This window comes from Kwoniella mangroviensis (genome assembly GCF_000507465.2).
Source record: "Kwoniella mangroviensis CBS 8507 chromosome 1 map unlocalized Ctg01, whole genome shotgun sequence".
NCBI lineage: Eukaryota > Fungi > Basidiomycota > Tremellomycetes > Tremellales > Cryptococcaceae > Kwoniella > Kwoniella mangrovensis.
The window spans coordinates 5526860-5550735 of NW_027062533.1; the positions used below are offsets into that span (position 1 = coordinate 5526860).

The following is a 23876-nucleotide window of genomic DNA, read 5'->3' on the forward strand; positions in this document are numbered from 1 at the left end:
CGTTTGAACATGAAATCAGGGCTTTCTGTCCACTTTCCTCCCCATCGTTTCTCTATAAAACCACTCCATCCTAGTTGAAGTCGATTCTGCACGGCCTTCAGCGCATTGCTTCGTCGAAGCCGAAGATAGTGTCGTCAAGCTTTCGAGCAGATGTTGTGAGGTTTTCGCATCACCAAGCTTTCAGAGATGCTTGTCCTATCTCACAATCCGCTTTTCCGTAGCTCACTTCTCACATCAAACTCTGAGTTTTCGTCTCCACGCATCTTCTTCTGCTGGTGGAGATGAACCTGAAGAGAGGCAGATGTTTATAGAAGGTCGATGGGTACGGTGAGTCCAGTCTCGGAAGGCTCATGCACTCTGAAGACTAGTCCGACGGAGAACGAAACAGCAATGAGATTTGACCCTGACAATGATGACATACAAGTTCTTTCACCTTCTAATTATCGAAGTCCACATACGCACCTATTCCAGCCTAGTCTGCATTCATGTCATGTTTCTGCTGTCAAGATATCTTTGAAGAGTCGTTCGTTTCTTCCACTCCCAGTCCTCTTGGGTCGTTCAAAGGTGGTATTACTCTATGATGCCTCGGACTGTCCACATCAAAGGTCTCACCGCCATGCACAATCCTTCAATGGTTTCTACGCGTGTGCTGTCGCATAACTAGCCGCTCAGAGCGAATTCTGCATTGATCAGCGGGACTAGCCTTACTACTACTCTGAACAGTTTAGGAGGATGACAGTTACCGGCTGTACACCGGTACTTCGGCTATATAACTCGCAATCGCCGTTGAGTTCTCATTACGTCCACGCAGATCTGAGGTGAAATACCTAGAGGGAAGTTCTGCAGACACACCCCCGAGAAAAGTGTGCTGCTGATTCATGCAATTAACTCCCTGTCTAAGGAATCAGACAGACCGAAGTCCTTTCGACTTCATCTCCCAGCAATCCATTTTACCGGCAGCCGCTCTCTTCTGAGTTATCTTGATAGAGCCTGGCAAATGATTCGACCTAGTCAAACACGTCGGACCTTGGCGTGAGTCCCGCCCAGACCTCCACCCTGCCTTGTCGCTGATGATACACTGTTTGAACAGCTGTCTGAGATGTCGTGGGGCTAAGGTACGGCTAAACAACACCGTGCATGTGCCGTGCAGAGCTAATACAGATGTTCTATCTAGGCGAAATGTGTGTCAGTGGAAGGCGCAACCTCGGACAGCCGATGTGAACGATGTGGTACGCTCATTCTACAACTAATCTGATAGAGCTCATTTACTTCGCAGAAAGGTTCGAGTTACCCTGCATATATCCTGTCCGTAAGCGGCGGGGAACTGGTCCAGACGCCGTTGCGAAAGCAATGCGATTGAGGATCATGTCCTCATCCCCATCCATAGCCGCCGTCCATCTGCCCGCTGGTGGTCCAAAGGCATCCCAAATTACTATGGCTGGCCGAACAGATTCGAGCACCATGTTCGCCAATGCTCCGGACTCGCAGCAATCACAACTCTACACATCAGGACATGAAACTGGTGAAACCAGCAGTACCATTGGTTCGGGAAGTTTGCAAAATCCTCCTCAGCGTCAGTTCAGCGTGTCTCAACACCTCGATCCCGGTCCTTTCGATTCATGGGAAGCTCAAGAACAGGAACCAGGATCTGCATGGACTAACTCTGGCTTCAACGGCGTCAACCTTTCAACGGCCATCAGGAGCGTGTCAGCCTCCGTCATCACTGCTCAAGACCCAGGTACGCATTCGGGCGCAGTCACGGCAAGAATCAGCTGAGAATAACCACTATAGTGTCGTTGCATTTTTTGAGTCTGATCGAAGCCGGGAACCTCTTCTTGTCGTCAGATCGAGCTCATATGATCCATCATCGTCGGACTGTTGCTAATTCCCATCCCTCGCACAGGTTTCTCACGCATTTGAATGCTATGATAGCTATTTTTGATCCTAAGAGTAAGTAGCGGCCTTGACTTGATGGCTGCGAGTGCTCGGCTTATCTTCACGGATGTTCTCAGTACATACGTTTCAAAAGGTTAGGGAAGACCCGGTACTATTCACCGCCGTACTCGCAGCATCCGCTAAATTCTTCAGTCGAAACTTGGCGACCGCGTTATCCTCGCACGCACGCATGTTGCTTCATCGGGCCCTTTTTGCTGGGGAGTACACCACACAGATGGTCAAGGCTTTCATCATAACAGTCTTCTGGAAGGATCCGACAGATAAAACAGCTTGGGTCGATATTGGAATAGCCCTGAGGCTGAGTTATCAGCTTGGGCTGCATATACCCCATGTTGGCGAGAGCATGGATCAAGACGAATCTCTAGATCGGGACCGGACCTGGTTTTGTGGGTGCTCCTCCATAAGCTCATACGTGGCACGATGGCATTATATACTGACTTGATTTACAGGTCTTTCTTGTGCATCCTTTTCGATTCGATGTCTTTTGCGAGCGCTGACCAACTTGAGCGCTCTTCAGGTATGGACAGAGTGTAAGTGAAAATATTAAAGAGTTCGTCTGGTGAGGTGACATGAAATATAGGTATTCGGACATGTTCAATTTACCGACCACGATCAAGACTGACGAGCATGGCAATGTGGGTCAAACCAAGCGAGACGCGATCCAAGCTGATTAGCATCTCAGCTTGAGCATTGGATCCAGCGCCTAAACTCTGAATCGTGTCCCGCTGATTGGCATCTTGCTTGCTCGATGGAGTACGTCATCTAACTCATGGCCATGAAAGGTTTGGGCTTACTCAGAGTGATTCACGACCATTCAGAGTCGCGCAGGCGCATCATACCTGGATAAAATACAAGAGAGAGCGTGATGACATCCCCATTGACTGGAGACGAAGCATTCTAGCTGATCTGCGCAGCCAATATGATCGTCATATGCAACGATGGTTTGCATCGGATATACGTATGTTATATCCACACTTCACGAAGTGCTAATGTAGACTTACACAGTCGTCACACAGGCCTGAGTGAAATCCAACATCATTTCCTGCTGTGGTATGATAAACGAATGATGGTCAGCCTCAGATTCGAGCTTCTGGAATGTGCAGATCTCCAGGATCAGCCTTTGTTGCTACAAGAAACGATATCGGATACTCGTGCATTTGTAGATCAAACCTTGATAGTGGCCGGAAATGGTTCCATGCTCTACCTCCAAGATACCACGGCGGTGCACCTATCAACCCTAGGAGTCATCATGTACAAGGTAAGGTAATTGATTATGATTTTGATGATTCGGAACGCCGATACTGTCTCTAGATGTTTTGGCGTCTACAATCAACTGAAAGAAAGGCAGTGATCGATATGATTCAGCAAATTCACGGCTGCGTCAAGCCTTTCTCGAATCAGGACAGCTCATCACCCTTCGCCTTTATTGCCCGTTTCTTCAATCGTTTAGTCCGGAAGCTCAGTTCAGAATCGCATGCACCCAGTCGAGCGGGGTCCCCTACTTCGATTGTACTGACCGGCGATCATCCTGGAACGGAGGAACAACTGAACCAGACGGCAGAAATGTTGAACTTGGGAATGGTTCGTATCTGCTCGCGGGTCTGGTGCAAATGCTAACTTTACATGTGGCAGGAATACTTCATTGATCAGGATGGACCCGACTTTCAACAAACCGATACACATTCTGAGGAGGCGTACTGGTGAGACTGGCTGTTGTCCAATTCGTGACGGATTTGAGCTGATCGAATTCGTACTTACAGGTCCGCCTTACTGGCAAACTCATTTTTAGATCAAATGTTTCCTGATATATCCAGGTGAAAGGCGGGCTAGTCTCCGCCTAAAGATTTTCCTCGTGATATCATGTCCCGACTCCATTCGTCATGGAGAAACACATCTTTGAGCATTCGGTATTCTCATCGTATGTTGCACAAGGATGAGCAACGGCAAGCGTATATGACCAGTGATATTGTAGATTTGGACAGAGAATCTAGTCCTTTGTACCCCTCAGGATAGAATAATTCGATTCACTTGCTCTCATGATCGGCATGTATCGTCAATGTCTGCTCTCGACCTTGCAGGATTCTGATACCTCTCGGCCTCCAAGTGTAGCCGTTTTCAATCATTTTGTGATCCGGCCTTCTTCGAGATTGTGAACCGAGTCAACTAGTGACGAATCGCCACTGTAGTATTTCTCCTTGATGATTGATTCACCATTGAGCCATTCAAGGGGCTGTTCAAAGCATGACATACTGGTCGGCGGATGAGTGGAGTATGGTAGATTCTGTGCCATATGGCATGACCAGGCAACAAGCAGCATTTGATGAGGGCTCTTGCTCGTCTTCGGCTACGTTCACGTCTGAAAAGGTAAACAGCTTTTGAAACGCAAGCAGCCAGTTTCTACTAACGTCCCCGACCTGCCAGCAAAGCGGCACCTCGATCACGTTCACGTCGCTCATACAAACATGTCAAAGGTGTTTCAATACAGAAATTCATCAAGTTCAGATAAAACATTCAATCTTTCTCAGCGATTATACGTATTGCTGATGACAACCCTAGCGTATATGCCACTGGCGTACTCCCGAACGAGCTCCTCGTTCTTCTCGGCTTTCTTCGATGCCAAATCAATCAAGCGATCTCAAGATGCCCGGATGCGTGCTTGTCGTCGTCCGCAACGGGAAGGACTGCAGGGGCGCTGTCATCTAGACGATGGAAAGGATATTTAGTCACTTCACAGACGCCACAGTGCCCAGTTACAAATAGTTGTATACTCACCTGAAGTGAATCGCCGTTCTGGATCCTCAGCTGAACGAAGCATGTCTTTGTCCCGAATGACTACCCAATTGCCACGGCGGAAATAGTCGTCCATTTCTTCAAGTGTTCGATTCTTGGTCTCCGGGAACAGGAGGTAGATGACAAGAGCATTCGTGAAGCAGCATACGCAAAAAACAATGTAAAATCGCCAAGAGACTTGAGCGAACGCTGTGGGAGCGATCTCTCCCATCATGAAATTTGCGATCCAACTTGCCATGGCTGTGAGGGCTGATCCTTTTGCCCTGATTCCCGTGTTCATTATTTCGGTAGGACTGAGAAGGTTTACGGAAAGTCAGCTTCAGTACATACAAATGATAATGATACCACTGACTAAACCCATGACAGAGGTCCTATACCATACGAGAAGACGATGTTGAACAAAAATGTGACCGCCAGAAAACCGAGGCCGTCCGCCTTGGTCCCTGTTCCGAAGGTAAATTTGCGAACTAGAGGTCTGATTCGCGATCGTTCGTCAGTGGCTTGGAACGGAGCTGGGCATGTGAGTAGCCAGAGACTTACGTTGCAGCCGCAAAACAGATACCCCCTATGACGTTGCACCAGATCAAGGGCCCCCGTCGACCGGTCTTGTCGAGGAACAAGATACAGGCAACTTCCGCCAACAGGCCGAACAAGTTGTTGATGGCTTGTATCAGGAGAGTCTGAGATCCTTTGTATCCTACAGATGTGTATATCGAGCTGTAGAGCACTTCAGCATTCTGAGTCACCCACTGCTGAAGATAAATTTGCCTCACACAGAGTAATACTGAATGACCCCGACTCCAGTCATCTGAACAGAGAATTGAAGAATCACACCCAACAATACTTTACGGAGGTTCAGCACGCTGCTGTACAACGCTTTCCAAGTGGTATCCACTCCAGCCTCCTCTTCAACTTGTCGTTTCATTGAGGCATATTCTGCCTGAACAAAACTATCAGATTCGTTGCCTCGAGCATGTAGTTTCGCGAGTACCTTGATCGCCTCGGCGTCTCGATGCTTTAGCATGAGCCATCTGGGAGATTCTGGTAAAAGGAAGGTCAAAAAGACCAAGGGGACAGCGGGTAGCATCTGACGGCCAATAGGTAGGCGCCATTGTAATGCAGTACCATACTGGTATTTGGCGCAGGCGTATGCTATCCAAGTGGCAATGAAGGATCCTAAACCTAGGAAGAACTGGAATGTTGCCATAATTCGACCACGTTGACTGGGATGGGCGATTTCGGATTGATACAAGGGCACCAGAGTCCCCAAGCCTCCGATGGCGAAGCCAGCGAAGAATCGACCGGCGAGCATCATGCCCCGACTTTGGGCGCCGGTCTGTAGGGCTCCACCTAGCAAGAAGATTACGCCCGCGCATGTGAGAGATGTTCTTCGGCTGAACAGATCGGCAACAAGACTAGCGGGAATACTGCCAACAAAGGCCCCGAGCAACATGGACGAGACGATGAACCCTTGGTATGTTGGATTGCTGGCGATGTCGGTCAACTCAATGAAGTCGGGGGCGGTGAAGACAGAAGAGATGACTGAAAGGTCATAACCGAAAATGGAGGCCCCGAGCCTGTATGCATGCCGAGGATTGTCAGTCGTTGCGTTGAGCGTCGGTTCCGCGTCTGCGTGCAAAACACTCACGCGGCAAAGCATCCACAACCGAATGTGTAAATTTTAGGAGAGATAGCCATCTTGAATACTATTGTCGATACGAGATTTGGTATCGTTCACAGGACAGAACAGGATAGACAATAAACAATCGAGACTTTTTATATACATGCATCCTAATCGTAGGGGTAAGAAAGGCAGCGGGGAATGAGGGGAATGTTGGGACTCACTTTTAGGAGCGCAAACCCCGGTTTCCGCCGTACAGGGAGCGAGTTCAGGCTGCTCGGAGCTCTATTACGGCTGTTCGGTCCTCAGCTAAAACAGCTGTCGTTGTCCTAAGTTCAGTGCAAGAGCGACACACGACGTCGACCTGCTACGGTAAAGTCATCAGGTGCCGTTTCAACCGGCAATAACGTTCTTTTTTTGATTGTTGTGCATATCGGCTAAACGCCCTCCTTTTCCAGTCAGTGCAGTCCATATGATCGTCGCAAAACATGTGCATTTCATTTGTCCGTCTTAACTCCTGTGAATTACCAGTCAGATATATGACCGTCAGTCTCATCTTGTGATATCGCAAGACATCCTGCCTCGATCCTCTGGAACTTGCAGACAACAACAATATGAAATTCGACATGGTGCCACGTCTCGTGAATCTGCCAGCGAACAGGCATCAATTTGTCCTGGCCGACGGTACCCCATTCTTTCTTCGTGCAGCTGAGCTTCAAAACTCCTCATTCTCCTCCGCTGAATACATGAGCAAGATCTGGCCTATCCTCACTGCTCAGAATGTCAACCTTGTATTTGGACCTGCCGCTTGGGAAGACATCGAGCCCGAAGAAGGCAAGTTTGACTTTGAAGAATTGGATAAACTCATTGCAGGAGCCCGCAAACATGAACTCAAATTGGTGATCCTATGGTTTGGTGCTTGGAAGAACGGTGAGATCTATTCTTTCCCAAATCTGGTAAATTGATTCGCCGTCAACTGATATAGACGTCAGGAATGTCAAATTATGTACCATCTTGGGTGAAGCGCGACCCGAAGCGTTTTCCTCGATCACGCGTTCAACCGTCCCCTGGATCGACCTCCCGGATGGTCGAAGTGCTCAGCCCATGTTCAAAATCAAACGTCAATGCGGACAGCAAAGCTTTTGAAGCTCTCATGGATCACCTCAAGCTTGTCGATGGCGAACAAGGGACGGTCGTCATAGTACAGGTGGAAAACGAGGTAGGGCTTTTAGGGGACTCAAGGGATAGGTCTTCGACTGCCAACGCAATTTTTGATTCGCCCGTGCCCGAAGAAGTTATGTCGAAACTCTGTCAAGCGGCCGCTGAGGGGAGTTTGAGAGACTTGCTCAAGGAGAACATACCATGCCTAGGAGATGCTATGTGGTTATCACAGAGCAAAGGGAAAAGCTGGTCTGAAACTTTTGGCGTCAGCGTCTATACCGACGAGCTATTCATGGCTTACAATTATGCCAAATACATCAATCAAGTCGCTTCGGCTGGTCAGAAAAAATATAATTTGCCTATGTTCACAAATGGTTGGCTACGTACTTCAAATTCCGTTCCATCTTCCACTGCAGGGGGTGGAGCATATCCTGGTGAATATCCATCAGGCGGACCAGCCGATTCCGTTATCGATATATACCAATTGTTTGCCCCAAGTCTACAATTTGTCAGTCCCGATATCTACCTGGTTGATTATGTGGAGATCTTCAAGGCGTACAAACATAACAACCAACCACTTTTCGTTCCCGAACATAGAAGGGATGAATACGGCGCTTTAAGGATCTGGCAAGCTATTGGCGATTACGATGCCTTGGCTATGGGTCCATTTGGTATAGACACCCTGGATCCTCTTACATCCCCCTGGACCAAACATTACGGATTGTTATCGAAAGTGGAAGGGTTCATCTTAGAAGCTTGGCAGAAAGGCAGTCTTGTCACTGGTTTCTACTTCGATCGATTTGATGTTGGTCATACGGATCTTTCGACACCTAAAGAAGTTGACATGGGTGATTGGCATCTGAAGATCGAGAGAGCGGCAACATTTGGAGGAGCACATCCGGAGCCAGGCTATGGTCTAATCATACAACGATCAGATGATTCCTTCCTGCTCATAGGCGAGGGTTACATGGTAAACTTCCAATCTTTGAAGGCCGATGCTGTATTCACCGGTATACTGGAGTTTGACGAGATGGAAACCGTAAAAGGCCAGCCGAATGAGTTGAGGAAAATTCGTAGACTAAATGGTGATGAGATTAAAAGTGGCCAAGCGGCCGTCATGCCAACTCTAGGCGGCGGCCCTTCATATGGCGATTTCCCCATTGCGATCACCATTCCGGGGGAAACTGGGCTGGCTCTATGTACTGTGTATAGTCTTTCGGACTCTCTGTAGAGTGGTATTGGACATCACGCATCTTGTATATGCATCATATAAGACAGGAAGAGACGGAAACGCGATTCCCCTTCCTGACCGTCTAGCCCGAATCATTTCCATCAGGAAGCGAATTCCTTTGTATCGCTTTCATGCAATCGATGCTAATGACATGCACCACCCATTTCATAACCAGTTAGAACGTAACTTACGACCGATTGATGGGGTCATCGTCCTGTTACAGGTCCCTTTGATTTGTTGATCCCATCAAATCCAATCAACTTATCTGCTACTGTTCCTGATCCACCTGGACGAGACAACGCCTCATGGTGACACCATATCGACTCCTTCACAGCGCATATATATAAATGCACCTCCAGGTACAGGACAGGGACGGATTGCTCCGAGGGTGACGGAATGGTATACTATGGAAGGATAGCAACGTGTGAAGAACGAAGAATGAGAAGCCAAAGAAACGAGAAAGAGGCGTTCATTCATGGCTTGTAATTCGCCATCATGAACTAATCTTAGTCTGGATCTGATTGGCCGTTAGTGGAGATGACGATGGCAATAAACCTATTTACTCTAATGGTCTGATTCTGATCTTTCAGAAGCACTCGGCCACACAGCGACACAGCACAGCAACAGGCAATCAAAGGATAGGAAGGAGTGGTGGATTGCTGATCTTATTGAGATCGATGATTCTCGACAACGCCCCCATTCCTCATCTTTCGAAATATTCAGCTACCATCAGAAGCTAATGACCACGATCAACGGACAAAAGGTGTAAAGTGGGGGAAAGGCAGGGTGAATGATGTGTGTGTGTGTGTCCGTGTGCGACTGCCAGGTGAACCTGATCTAGCCAATACCGATAACAATAATCACACATCACACATCACACATCACATCAATCCCGTGCTAGATCGGTTCTTGTTCTTGAAAATCCAATCTTATTCTCATAGTACTCCTCTTAGACGACGAGATGATTCAACTTTACCCCCACTCGGTCAACCCGACTAACCTCTATATATACCAGCCCAACTCGACCTGATTCTCATCCCGTTCTTGTGCCACTTCTATATTTGATTTTGGTTCAAGTTCATCAACCCTAGTATCACCATGTCCGCTATATTCGCAACCACCCAGACCACAAACATCATCAGACCATTCAATACTGATATCTCATTCACTCCGAAAGAATGTATCGAAGTGACCATCTTAGAAGCCCCTTCATCACCAGCATCTTCGTCCTCATCAGCTGACGACGAGACCGAATCGAGTGCTAGGTTCTCTCGCCACTTTGATGTACCATCGTTGACCGACGAAGAACTTTGGGAACCTTGGTTCGCTTTCCCCTCGAGACCTCACATGACTTTACATCGTTGGGCTGAGGGTAACAAATCGCAACTAGACATGTGAGTGGTTCCGCTGCTTTGTTAAGCTTCGTTCAGACCAGAGATCATATTTTACCTCCCCTCTCTTCATTCCTCTCGCGTATCCTCCGGATCCCTGCTCCCTCTCTCTCCACTTCTCTAAGCCTTCTCCTGTTTGGCCCCCTTATCGTCGACTCCCTTCACCGATCATTCCTCCTCTCATCTCTGCTCATCCCGTATTCCTCTCCCTTTGCTCTTGCTGTCGATGTCCCTCCCTGCTTTCTTCCGCCCTATCTGTCTTTCGCTCTCCCCCTCGTGCGTTCTTCTGCCTACCTCCGCCCCCGTTCACTACCTTCTTTCATATTACTTTCCACTCTCTGACTTCCTAATGAAACAACAATATGAAGCTAAACCATCCTATCCTAACAGGTTCATCCACAACCTACCCCTATCCTGCCCTCCCTCCCTATACCCTCTATTTCTCACTAAGTGCCGTTGGACCCTCACCTCACTCAAGATACTAGTCCTGGGTTCGATCCTCTTGATCCGAGGGGTAAATCACGGTCCGCAAATGGGTAGAACCCTATTTGGTAGGATCATCGGTGATAGGTACAATGATTTGATGGCTTTCAGAAACCAAAATCAACATTATGCCAAATCGCTTGCCGAGTTGTTCGAGGATGAGGAGGTTATAAGGAGGAGTGTCGAGGAGGCCAGGTGTTTACAGATAAGAGGTAATGAGTGAGTTGATATCCCGTGTTCCTATCTTAATTGTTTTACCTATGACCTAGCCGATGTGTATTATTTTCTGATTATTTGACGGTATAATCCGTTCTCAGATTATTCACTCAAGGGAAATACGAAGCTTCTCTTGAACATTACGGAATGGCCCTTATCAAATTGATCCCCTGGGACACGGCTTCACTCCCACCAAGTCTATCTTACAAAACTGGATTTCAAGAGATGTAAGTTTCAACAAAAACGCTTTTCTCTAGTTACAGCATGATGTACGTCTGAATTGAAGTGGCGTGTAGCTAATTGAACTGGTTTTGTGCTTCTCGTTTCAGTGATCAGTCGCTATTCCTTTCCATCGCTTTGACATCCATAAGGATCTGTCAAACCTTACCTCCAAATTATAGATCTCATCTTACGATACCTGGATCGAGGCTATATAGATTATCCAAAGCTTCTTGCGATTATATCTCTCATTCTCCCATCTCTGGGGATGCAGGAGAGGAACAAGTCACGCTGGCGTATAGGCTGGAAAGTCTGGCTAGGGAGGTTGCGGAGGTGCTCAAGATAGATCCATCTGAGGTGGAGGATGGTAAAAGAGTCAGAGAGGTCAGAAGAAGGTTTGAAAGGGATTAAACGAAAGTAGCGAAGGAATGTATCGTAGGACATTGTGGCGTGTTGTCGCTAGTGTATAGTCTCCATACTTTATCGATTGTCATTTGATTGACTACCTAGAAGGTATGATCATGCTTTTTGAATATTGTTTGTACTTTGTGTCTTCCTCCTGTTTCATCTTGATTGTCTTGTTTTGCTCTGTATATTCTTACCATTCTTATCGTACTTGGTTTTCTTTTTGTAGATCCAAATTTGGACTCAACTGACACGAATCCATTATGATATACTCATGAAGTTATGCATTATCATATAAAGCATGTCGCAATAATCGATATACTTCTATACAACGATACTCCCGTATGAAGGGGCACAATCACTTTCTCACTTCCCATCCGAGTCCGTGTTATAATCCCCCCCTTCACCATTCCTCTTGTTAGGTCTACCACCATCAACAGCCAAAGTTTTACCTACTTTTTCAGCTTCTAGTAAAGTATTCAGTACCAGTCGATACTGTACGGCTAAACCCCATTTCATCGATTCCAATCTGTTCATAAACAATTCCAAGAGGTTGGAGACAGTCCAATTGGCAGATGAACCTAAGAAGGGGAAAACCATCTCTCCGCCGTGTAAAAGCCATAAATTAGGTGGGATCGTATCGAACCCTAATCAATTTCAGAACCAAGAATGATTGTCAGTACGCATCTGGAAGTCTGAGTTGGGACGACAGGCCAGCTCACAATTAGCAGCGAACAAAGCTGATTTCAAGCCATTATTGGTTATTTGATAAGGCGCATATTTAGCTATAGCCCAAACAACCAAAGCACAATCGAATGTCCAGAATAATTCGGCAAAGGAGCTGATACATTAGGCAATGCCACGATTAGTATCTGTCTCTACTTAATTTGATGATCATATCGACTTACCCCCTGGAAAATTCCGCTAATAAGGCGTTCAATACCCCCGCGTGCCACAAGACTTTCCTGACTTCCTTACCATCCTTCATCCACGCTTTCAACCATCCCAAAGACCCTTTCGTGGTCATATCAGGCTCGTATTTACCCGAGACATGCCGTATCCTATCCATCAGACCAGGTCGGGTGAATTGTATATGTGCGGAATGGTATAATGCTGCGGGTGTGAGACGGAGATGCGTAGGTGAAGGGGAAAGGTAGGTGGTTTGAGCTAGACGTAGGAGCAAATGGGCTGGTTTGCTACATCATATAACACCATATCAGCATATGTCCTACACGTCTGGAGATCATTGATCGGTAGACTTACGTATCTAATACATGAGCTTCATGGGTGTAAGAAGGTTTATCCATCCCATTATCTGTCAATCCCACTCCAAGAGCTTTCTGCAACATCTGTTGATCAAGTAACATCCTATCACAAAGAAGGCATCTTATATCAGTCTCGGGTAGCCAAGAATTGCTCGGTAAGGGACTCACCTCCATACAGTCAGAGATATGATCGCACAACCCAAATCATCCATTTTCAATCCTATGTCCTCACCCGCCAATGATTTAGCTAATACTTTTAAGAATTTAGGTCTAGTGGTGGACGGGTCGGTGGCTTCTCCATTGGCGATCAGTGCCGCCCAACTCGCAGCATCAGGGGCTTCCCACAGGGAATCTTCGCAAGGTAGATGAATCCCAGCTTCGTTCACTGCGAATACCGCTGGGATATGCAGTAGAGCTACCATCTGAGAATCGAGGTACTGTATCCAGACGGTCACTCAATCAGCCACTTCGACTGTAAATGAGTCGGCTATCAGCTCAAAGGTTGATACTTACATAGACACCCCACCCCAGTCTCCTCTTCGTCTCATCCTCCATATACGCTTTATATCTCTGACCGTCCGTTGGGAATTCTTCTCTGGCGTACAAGTCGTTCATTGCTGATCCGATTCCACGAAGTAAGTGTAACCTCCTACAGGTAGTGACGATACTACATCGAAAGATCTCCGCGTGATAATACATCTCTCTTGAACCACATGCTATTCCCAGAGCTGTTTGCAGGAGGAAGGCAAGAAGTGTATTTCGATCGAATTTAGCCCTTTGATCACTACCTCTCTGAGATGACAGACACGATAAGTTGAATTGGTGTTCAATCTGAAATGACCCACAGCGGTATATATTTTTCCATGAAGCAGTCACTCACCATCCAAGCTATCATCCTCCTCACCAACTCGCAAAGCGCCACCGCCAACGGCCCAAACTCCTTATTGGCATATGTCGCTCCTATAGCCGCGACCGAAAGCAGCAGCACAGCAGGCGTTTCACCCTTGAAGAACGTCGGTCTATGTACGATAGGAAAGAGCGGATGGAAATTTTCGAAATATAAATCGACAAAGTCAGATAGAGTTTCAGAATCTGGGAAATCATCTATGTCAGGCATGAGCCAAGTAGGTTGATGTGATAGGTAAATCAAAGATAGCATTGCGTTTCTTGACGTTTCGTTAATCGCATTCTGCGGCATGCCGCTATTGGACTGTTGTTTCCATTTGTGCATTCTTGGTGAGGCCTTGACGCCAGCTAGAGTTAAAGGTCGATCAGGTACTTTAGGTTTGAATATACTCGGCTAACAGAGTACAGTCTTATTAGTCTCACCTTTACTTTATTCTTGTGATGCTCACCCAGGGATTATCCTCTTTCCTTCCAAATGGATCTGGCATTCCCAAAACTGGTTTCCCCTTGTTAAGTGGATTTGTTGGATCCTCTCCATTCACTGGACTACCTCCTCTAGGGGTAGAACACAACAACCATGCTGCGCTCAACGAGTCGGTCGAGCTGATAGGTCCAACACCACCTTTATCGAACATGCTACTTTGAAGACCTATATCCAAGTCGATATTTTCGTCTGAGCCCCAACCGAATACTTGACCGAACCATTCCCAACTTGGATCGAAGGGGTCGAGGGGTTGGTCAGGTACGATGGGAGGTCCAAATAGGTCTGAGCGTACCAAGTCAGCATATATCGCCCGAGACCATTTCATGAAAGGGACTTATGACATCCTGTATGTGGTGGATATGGAATATGAAAGGGATGATACTCACCCGCACCGAAATCACCACCTAGACCCGCACTGGTGCCTACACTGAGTTGGGCAGGGTCTATGAATCCGGAATTGGAGGATCCAACTGAAGGCACACTGAATGGTGTACCGGTATTGACAGTAGTCTGCTGAGGTGGAGGAGGCATCATTGACATTCCTGCTGGACCAGATCCTGACATCATCACACTTGGACTAGGGTTTGTCATTGGCGTCAAGCCAGTAGCAGAAGGAGGAGTAGGGCCGTTGAAAGTATTCCACAATTGGTCGATCGTACTGACATTTATACTTGATTGTTGTTGGTGAGGTGTACTTGCTGGTATGGCTACTTGGATGGGGACGGTAGTGGATAATGGTGAGACAGATACGAATGGATATGAAGGGTTGGGTGTAGGATTGGAAGTCTCGTTTATAGATGTTATAGATGGTCTCCTGTGATCGGACGAAGTTGAATATCGCCTTTCATGATGATCTCGATGATGGAAATCCGAATTTTCACCGCGTTGAGTAGAAGTATCTTCATCCATCGATACCCTCCTTATCTTACTGTCGAGATAGAAACACACTGTCAACATTATCTCTTCTTTACATAGCGACGTGCAGTAGAACGTAATCTTACCTTGGAGGCTCATCATCACCATCGACCATACCCGATGATGACGATCCACTCTGTCCCTCTTTCTCGGGATGCATAGTCGATACGTGCTTGGCACGCACATCACTCCTGTTGAAACTCTTATCGCAGTGTGGACACGCATAGGGTGTGATTCCTACATGAGTCTTCTCATGTCTACGAACCTGTGACGGAGTATCAATCGAATCGACATCAGCACCAGACAAGTCATGATGATGTGATGTACGAGAACAGACACATGGTTTAGGTGGATCCATAGAACAATGATCCATCTCATGCTGATCTCTACTAAACAAGCCGAACGACTTACATGTCCAGCAGTTCCGAAAGATTTATTACATCCTATCGTCCACTCGTACTCATCAGCTTATAATTCACTCCCACTTGACATGTCCATGACCTCCTGCCAGATTGCATGGGTGGGATGGGTGAAGGTGGATCTCATTCACAACTCACCAATCCATAAACATGGATAGACCGGATTCCCTTTATCGTCCTTTTCAGCTTTCCTTGGACCTTGTTGGAAAGGCATCTTTTACATTCTCTTCTTTGTGCGAGGTGAGCTAGGCTGACTACGATCTGTTATCGATAAGACTAGATGATAAGTATAACGATGATTGACTATCTTTTCGCTGGCTGTAGGTTGGATGGGTTGAGGTCTACGATGAACAAAGGGTTAACAGGTGGATCTCAGGTGGATCTCATACTGCTCAGGTGGATACCCCTGCTCAACCAAGAGATCGCGCTTAATACCGGACCGGGACTTGCCCACGTGCACGATCCCCACTCAACCACCTGTGTCTCTTCCCATGTACTGCAGTGGGTATTCCTTGGCAATCCGATTGTCGGGATCAACTGTCATGTTAAAATCTAGATACATGCGAAACGGTTGATCGATCAACTGATCAGGTCATGGGGAGGACAGGGTGGTGGAGAACGGGATAAAACATGTAGAGATGAAACAGACGTATATATACTACAGAACAAAAAACATGGTCTATATAAACTGAATGATGGTATAATCGTTGGTATAAGTAACAAAAAAAAACAGAAACGGGAAATGCCAGTCAGACGATTTGAAATGAGGCAATGGCGCAACCTAAGAAAGATGGAAAGATCCTCCACCATCTTTCATAGCCCTTTCAATCTGAGCAGCGAGAATCTCTTTTGTCGAATAATCAGGCATTTTCAAATACTACAAAATGATCAAGAACATCTCGTCAGCCAATTATCCCACATGCCGTAGACACTCATAGAGACCAAAACACACCTGAGCACATGTCATTACACTCGGTAGATAATCATCAGCTTTGAAAGGTGGCTCGTGAGGTTTCCTAACGACCGTGAAGGGTGGGGTGAGACCTTTGAATCCTCCGATAGGGAGTTTAGGTGCACCGGTGATGCTACCAATCGTCTGTTAGCTGAACTCAGACTAAATCATCGAATGAATGAGGGGTGCAACTTACAACTGTAAGAACTGTCTTCGTTGTTCTTTGTCATATCCCACCATGACTTCCAGCAAATTCTGGACAGCTCGAGAATCGAGGTTATATCCATGATCAGCTTTGAGCGATTGTTCGAGTGCTACCAGTCAAATCACACATCAGGTTTCTATCATTTCCACTTGCACCAGATCTTTGATCATGTATATAGGACTCACTCTCTCTTGACCAATCTTCTTCGGCATTACCAAACAACAATCCCAACTCTTCAGGTGAAAAGATCCTCATATCTCTTATAGAGAAAACCATTGAGAACCCTTCTTGGAAAGCTTTGACCTGTTTTTCGACCCCACTACCTAAAGTCATCTCCAGGACTCTCTCAAGGTATTCTTCCAAATTGGAATCGTCCACGTCGACATGAGATCCACCAGGTTTAAGCTCGATGTTGTACCCTGGTAACGTGAAATCAAGAGATAAGTCGGCCAACTTCGCTCCTCCTACTGTAAGAGCGGCAAGCTTGGTGCGTCTAGTCGAAGCGGGCTGAAGGGATGTAAACATCAGTTTTGCTGCATAAGCTATCCCAAAATTAGCATACTAACTGACCAGTTTGAGCGCTTCGATCTCCTTTCTAGCGTATGAGTAAGCTTGCAGTCTCTCCAAAGATCTCGCAAGACCAGTATCGACAGCCTAGATGGCATAAAGGTCAGCTGAAAACCCCAGTGTCGTATGTATACTAAAGAATTTGCGGGTAACTCACCTTTAGCGTCGCAATGGTCTTCTTGACCGGCTGTCCAAGTATCAACTTCAAGAATACTCTATTAAGGTTGACATCGATGATTCTCGTGTCGAGCAATGCCCTTCCAGCGAACAATCCTAAAGTCTTGAACCACGATAATCTGGATCTGGCATCACACATCAGCTTTCATTCTGATCTGGTATAATGATGTTATAGTACAGAACAGCAGACTTACTCTGAACCGCTTGAACCCTCATTAAGTGGTGAAGGGAACAATCCTTTAGGATGGAATACGTAATTACCCTCTTTCGTCTCATCTTCATCTCTCCAGATACTTAATGCCCTTCTCGCAAATTCTTTACTAGCTAAAGAATAGAATTCCAAAGTTGGCCCTAATCCCGTACCGATCTCATCGAAGTATTCAATTTCCAATATACCCGTCGACGTTCCATAGATCTCTAAAACTTTGGAGCACGATTCTAACAATTGTGATCTGGATATCCTTACTTTCTGTCTCACCAGACGAGCCAAGTGGGATACATCGTCTCGTCTGCCGTTTCGAGAATTGCCGCCTTGTTGAGATCGGGAGATTAATCGACCATAGCCGAAGGAAGTGGATTGGAGGAAGTTGTATCGAGTATCGAAAGGGAAGAGGAACGAAAAGTGCTTGGGAAGCTCGACAGCCCATTCAGGAAGACAGTCACTAACCATTAGAACGGACAGATCAGCACCCTAAAAGCTTATTTGCGGCAGAAGACATAAGCAGACCTACCTAGCGATTATCATTGTCTCTTCCAATTGTCTGGTCAATTTAGCAGTCAACTTGTTGTTGACAAACAAATTTTCATCTAGCGCATTGCCCGACAGTCCAAAGGCGTCTTTGCCGTCCACGGACAGATTATGTACGACTCTGAGTAACCTGAGAATCTTGGATGTAGGAGTTCCAGGCTCGAGACCAGCGGGGAAAGAACTGGTGACGGAAGCAGGAGAAGGCGCTTCGACAGGTGCATCTGAGCATTGTTATCAGCTTGCATTCAGTGAGATGCAACTATGTAATGGTAGCTCACCTGATTTAGCGGGACCCTCAACTTTCTTGAATTTGATCGTCACAGGCATATTGTAGATTCCACCGTATCCGGCAGAGCCACCTCCAGATATAGAGTCCTGATTCCTGTGAACCGCACCATACAGAGTATCATTCAGAGACAGCTTATTCCCGTTGATATTGAATTCCAGATGCCAGTCAGTAGGGGCAGTCTTGACAGCTCCTGCGTATGATGATCCACGAGGGGTAGCAGCTCCACTAGCTGATGGGCCAGGGCCTGAAGTCGCAGTTGCAGCTTGTGGGTTTTGTTGAGGGGTAGCAATTCGAGTGCCTTCAGGTGTCTTGGCCTCGACTCGGGAACCATCTTTCAGTTAGATCAGCTTAGCACGTAAGGCCTTAGCAGGTCAAAACACTCACCAGCGGCAACAGACATGTTAACAACGCTTTCTGTTGGTCTAGCTAATTCCTCTTCCATTTCCTCCTCGAACACCTAATAACAATATTCGAGTTAGCATTCACTTCAGAAAGTATCTTAAGGTATTTCGAACTCACCTCATGACCATACTCATCCTCTTCCGAGTAATCATCCTCATCGAAATCCATATCCATCGGCATATGAGGGAAGATTGACGGTCCACTAGCGGAAATTGATGCAGCAGCGGCTGGTGCAGGTGTGGAGGGCTCAGCCGCAGCAGTAGCTGATACTGATTGGGAGCTTTCGCCAGTCCCTTGAGCACTAAGTCTTGCGCTTCTCCTTCTTTGTGGTTTAGACGATGGTTCGGCTTTATCAGCTTCCTCAGCTTTATTTCTCTCGGTCGACGGTTCCGCTTTGTTCTCTGTACTAGTGGCAGCGGTAGCTGCTGCTGAACTACCTGCAGTAGCCATTGAGGTATCTCCAAGTCGACTCAAAGGTCCCTCGCCTCCAGCCAGTGCAGAGAGAAGTCGGGAAGTAGGGTTGCCTCCACCTCCTGGCATACCTGCCGCGTAGGCAGCAAACATTCTTGATAAACCTGAACCATAATTTCCATCTGCGACTCGAGGTCTAAGGTAATCATTGAGCGCTTGCATTGACGCGATAGCCTGTATAGTAACGCTAAGGGTAGAAACCTGTTTGGGAATATCTTCACCTTCCTCAGCTTGAAGTCTGATGCGCATGGTTCGACTCAAGCTAGAAGCAGATGGTCTTGATGCGTCGGTACCACCGCCGAATGCGATTTCCACATCGAAGTTTTCGAGTCGTCCAAGACTTTCGTGAAGTCGTTTGACAAGCATGGTGAGAGGTGAAGGATTGTATAATGATGTATCGGAGAACACTTCGAATAGCATCAATCTTCGATCTGAGGAAGAGACTTCTCCATCAATGTCGACGAATTCGAGTAAACCATCAACTAGACCACTCTTGAGCAATTCGAAACTTGATAGAGCTTGATCGACATTAGAAAATCTAGATGCGATGTCTCTAAGAGTATCCCTTAGCTCAGCTTCATTTGCTTCCATTCGACAGAGTTTCTGTACCATCGCGCTAATCTCGTCGAGGACCTGAGAAGCCGCTTGGTGATGATCTCCATCGACATCAAATATTTTCTTGGCTTGAAGCATACGAGCTCGTACGATGTTGGCATCGCTAGGATCGAGATATGAGCTGGATGATCGTTTAGGTGTAGATGGTCCACTGGGGCTTTCACCGAGAAGCGGGATACCGCCTGGGATGCTAGCCAAGGAGAGAAGCGGCTTCAGATCCTCGGGAATAGCAGGTGCATTGGTCGGTGTGCTAATGGAAGGTGCCGCAGCTGGTTCTTCGTTTTCTTTAGGTTCAGCCTTGACAAGCGCGGCTTCCTTGGCAGCCTTTTCCTTTGCCATTTCCTGTTCTGCCAGAGCATCGATCTCGAAAACCACACCCTCACGGAGAAAAGAGGCTTGATAGACTTCTGGTATCTTGGTAGCAAGAAGTTCGACTAATTGCAAAGCATGCTGAACGAAGGTGGGATTGTCCTTCGATGAAATGATCGCGCAGAGGAAGCTCGCCATGGGTACGGACTGGGACGAGAAATGAGCAACTGTGTGGACATTTCAAAATCAATTTGACTTACTCTCAAGGTACTCTTCAGCTGCTCTGCATTGGCAAAAGCGATAGCCTTGACCAGACCACTCAACACTTTGGCTCTGACTCTGAATACGACTGAAGCAGCGTAGACATCGACAAGAACTGGTACAACTGCTTTGATGAATTTGCCAATGATCTCCGGGTTGGATTGAAGTAATTCGAATCGTTGTTCCATTTGAGCATTTGCCTCTTTCAGTGCTTTGAGCATGGCAGCTTCCCGCGATGACGCTGAAGATGAAGCAACAGCAGTTGGTGTGGCAGCGTCGGCGGGAAGTGGGGCGTTGCCGCCAGATGGTGTAGGAGGACCAGTCGAAGCGCCAGAGGTAGCCTCTGCAACTCGACTACTACGCCTAGGAGCACCAGGTCGATCAGATCTATCTACTTTTCGCCCTTTCTTGACTCTGGCAAGGTTTTTCTCGGTATATCCTTTAGGGTCGAAAACACCTTCTCGTGGTGTAGGTGGAAGTAATTCGCATATCAGACCAAGGGCTTCTTCGACTTGATCTTTAGGACGATGAGCGAGATTCTGAAGGACGGCCATATCGGCTATTCCACCAGCAAGACCTTGTCCACCTGATGAGCCACCTTGTTCATCTTCGTCATGGGCTGGAGGGAGAACACCAGTAAGTATCTGGTAGATTGTACTGGTCATACCAGCTTCGAGGAAAGCGAGAGAGACCTTGGCGGAGCCTCGAGCTGAGGTAGTTAGGGCTTTGAGAAGATGAGTGTAAGTTGATGGAGATACAAGTGGTGATCCTCCAGAAGGCATGAGAAGAGCATCGATTGCTGTGATAGTAGGAACCTCTAGAAGGCCTTCGAGGTGTTCAGCGTTATGTCGATAAGATTCTATGGTTCTGACTACAGCGAGAGTAGCTTGTTCGACAAGTCGTTGATCACCTGAGCTGAGGGTATCTCGGAGAATAGGGAAAACTTCCTTGATTTGGGCGTAATGTTCGTTCGAGATGTTTCGGCAGCAATTTGCAGCTGCAGTCACCGCAGTTCGCTGAACATTAGTCGAGAAAAAGGGGAGGTAATTGAGAAGAGCGCCAAGACCTCCTTCTCGTACAATGGCTGCCGGGTATTCCGCGGAGATCTTCTCGAGGGTCTGGTAGGCAACACAATCGTCAGCGATGTAGGTCGAGAGGCAGATAGACCTATACTCACACTTAACGTTTGTTCAGCCAATTCTATATAGGTGATTTCAGCCAACTTGGAGCAGAGGACGGGAACAGCGCCCAGATGAACTAGGGTATGACCAGAACCGGGGAGAGCTTCCATCAGATGAGCTAGACATCTACAGGCCAGAAGTTGACATTCCATATCATCTTGATCTCCCGATGGCATCATGCCTCCAGAACTCATTGCTAATGCAGCAGCAAGTTGAGCATCTTCATCCATCTCGTCTAATCCCTGATTCTCATCGCCGCTATCTTGATCTTCGTTGATGTTGGGTTTACCATTAAGTATGGCGATGAACTCGGTGGCGAAGGATGTAGGGGAAAATGCACCACCAAGGGTATCTTCGTTACTGACCAGAAGAAGTTCGCTACATTCTCTCAAAGCGGCTAGTCGTGTGGCAACATTTTTGGATTGAAGGTTGGTCTTCAATTGTTTGAACCGGTTGGAAAGACCTGACATCATACCTCCAAATGCACGGAATCCACCTCCGAAGATAGCAGCCGCAGTCGCTTCATCAAGGTGGAGACCGGTATCACTGGCAAGTCGAGCGAGTCGATCATAGGCAGTTCCACCTGGACCTCCTCCGCGATTACCCGCATCGCCTTCACCATCTTCGTCATCATCATCCTCGTCCTCGTCTTCATCATCGTCATGTTCTGATCCCTCCATGTGCTCATCGTCTTCATCTTCATCGTCTAAGATACCGCGGCCAGATCCACCGGGTTCATCCATCCAAAGCGAGTCATCATCATCCATGTGATCGTCGACCAGGTGTCTGGCAGCTAAGGGAGGGTCAGAGCAAATTTCTAGAATCGTATTTCAGGAGTGACTTACAGGTATCTCCTTTCTTGGTTCTATCACTGGATGATCCGAGAGTTGGGCGCTTCTGCTTTGGGCTTCGCATTACCATTATATCAGCGGCTGATACCAACACAAAACCAAAGACTACGTACTTTGCTTTCTTAGGCATTTTGTAAGCTGCTTTCTTTGGCTTTGCTTTTCCTTTGACAACAGCTTTCGCCTTACCCTTGCCTTTGGAGCTTGCAGCGGGGGTGGTAGGTTGGATTTCCTCCTCGGACTTATGCCTTAGATCGTATCTTCCACTGCCAGTAGAAGTGATAGATGCTCTCTTGGTGCGATTGATGCTAGCTTCGGTGATTGATGGATTATGGTCAGATACAGGAGGCGAAGGTGATCGTGGAGCTCGCTTCTTTCCTTTCCTATCGATGGGAGAGGTTTCAGAAGGGACAGATGCGTGAGGTAGTGAAGCCCGGGATCTAATTGCCCATTAACAAAGGTCAGCGTCATGCAGTGACCTTGGAACGTATTTGTCATGAAGCAACAGGTTGATAAAAAATAACGACTCAGACGACCTCCTTTGATTGTGTCGAACAAAATTTGGGGGGGAATATGATGGTAGTTACCGAGGGGCGATGAAGCAGCGACGCAGACAGCAGGCTACACCGGAAGATAAACAGGAGATAATGTACTTACTTCTTCTTGCTACTTCCTGCTTGGGGTGTTTCTTCTATATGAACTCGTTTCTTTCCCTTGCCACCTGAGCTTTCGGGACCAGGGAGATCCAGGGAAGATGCGGAAATTGTGTTACCACCTATAGATAGTCTGGCTGATCGACGAGTGGTTATAGCTTCGGTCGAAGGTTGTGATTGTGGAATGATGTCTGATTGTCTTCTCTGCTTTCCTCGTGTCGCACGAGGATTTGTGGTTGCTTCGTTATTGACAGTTAACAAGTGACTTGATGATGACGATGGGTCGTTACGATTAGATGTCGATCCGAGATTGAGATTGCGTTCAGATTGAGATTGAGATTGAGTGTTATCTGCCTCGTCGTTCATTGAGAGATGTAATGATAGTTTGGAATGATAAGCCTATCCCACTTGTCGGATGGGAAGAAGGTTGGTTATAGGGTGTGGGTAGTAGGGTTATGTATATGTCGGCTGCTTGATTGGTTGATTGATTGATTGATTGATTGAATGGTTGAATGGTCTCATAAGCTGACGCTCATGCAGTGGTCGAGATGATTGAAGTGCGTCATGAGTATGAGGGAGTGAACATTTGTGGGGGTCTAGATGAGGAAGAAGGTGAGTGAGATGCAACAAGGGTGTAAAGAGGGTAAAGAGGGAAGAGTGATGGTGTGTGAGGTGACCCAAGACAAAGAGAGAACGTACGCACGGATCGCTAATCTCTCGTCGACTGGTACGAAGT

General features: G+C 47.1%; 6 protein-coding genes across 6 annotated transcripts; 3 read left to right on the forward strand and 3 right to left on the reverse strand.

The window, feature by feature from the left end:
• Positions 1–997: 997 nt before the first annotated feature.
• On the forward strand, positions 998–3660 carry I203_102079 (uncharacterized protein; the record flags this gene model as incomplete). The annotated part of the gene is made up of 14 exons (XM_065517021.1): positions 998–1032; positions 1091–1115; positions 1175–1229; positions 1277–1738; positions 1792–1840; positions 1904–1950; positions 2013–2342; positions 2474–2486; positions 2537–2591; positions 2639–2709; positions 2775–2914; positions 2973–3214; positions 3268–3537; positions 3589–3660. 14 exons carry the CDS (start codon positions 998–1000, stop codon positions 3658–3660), a joined length of 1866 nt encoding a protein of 621 aa, XP_065373839.1.
• Positions 3661–4581: 921 nt separating this feature from the next.
• Positions 4582–6444, reverse strand: I203_102080 (uncharacterized protein; the record flags this gene model as incomplete). The annotated part of the gene is made up of 6 exons (XM_019146584.1): positions 4582–4655; positions 4729–5039; positions 5099–5221; positions 5287–5463; positions 5520–6323; positions 6395–6444. The coding sequence occupies 6 exons, from the start codon at positions 6442–6444 to the stop codon at positions 4582–4584; spliced, it is 1539 nt and encodes a 512-aa protein (XP_019004117.1).
• A 537-nt stretch (positions 6445–6981) lies between these two features.
• On the forward strand, positions 6982–8759 carry I203_102081 (uncharacterized protein; the record flags this gene model as incomplete). The annotated part of the gene is made up of 2 exons (XM_019146585.1): positions 6982–7297; positions 7360–8759. The coding sequence occupies 2 exons, from the start codon at positions 6982–6984 to the stop codon at positions 8757–8759; spliced, it is 1716 nt and encodes a 571-aa protein (XP_019004118.1).
• Positions 8760–9857: 1098 nt separating this feature from the next.
• Positions 9858–11479, forward strand: I203_102082 (uncharacterized protein; the record flags this gene model as incomplete). The annotated part of the gene is made up of 4 exons (XM_019146586.1): positions 9858–10153; positions 10541–10852; positions 10951–11076; positions 11179–11479. 4 exons carry the CDS (start codon positions 9858–9860, stop codon positions 11477–11479), a joined length of 1035 nt encoding a protein of 344 aa, XP_019004119.1.
• Positions 11480–11839: 360 nt separating this feature from the next.
• I203_102083 (uncharacterized protein) lies at positions 11840–15676 on the reverse strand (the record flags this gene model as incomplete). Its single annotated transcript, XM_019146587.1, has 12 exons — positions 11840–12120; positions 12196–12314; positions 12382–12669; positions 12737–12841; positions 12907–13175; positions 13252–13530; positions 13619–14038; positions 14094–14410; positions 14515–15056; positions 15130–15308; positions 15455–15486; positions 15601–15676. 12 exons carry the CDS (start codon positions 15674–15676, stop codon positions 11840–11842), a joined length of 2907 nt encoding a protein of 968 aa, XP_019004120.1.
• Positions 15677–16243: 567 nt separating this feature from the next.
• On the reverse strand, positions 16244–23506 carry I203_102084 (uncharacterized protein; the record flags this gene model as incomplete). Its single annotated transcript, XM_065517022.1, has 16 exons — positions 16244–16339; positions 16415–16547; positions 16611–16728; positions 16805–17126; positions 17190–17273; positions 17344–17488; positions 17558–18025; positions 18095–18332; positions 18390–18731; positions 18785–18857; positions 18920–20404; positions 20458–21576; positions 21636–22432; positions 22485–22546; positions 22604–22927; positions 23145–23506. The coding sequence occupies 16 exons, from the start codon at positions 23504–23506 to the stop codon at positions 16244–16246; spliced, it is 6168 nt and encodes a 2055-aa protein (XP_065373840.1).
• Between the last annotated feature and the right edge of the window lie 370 nt (positions 23507–23876).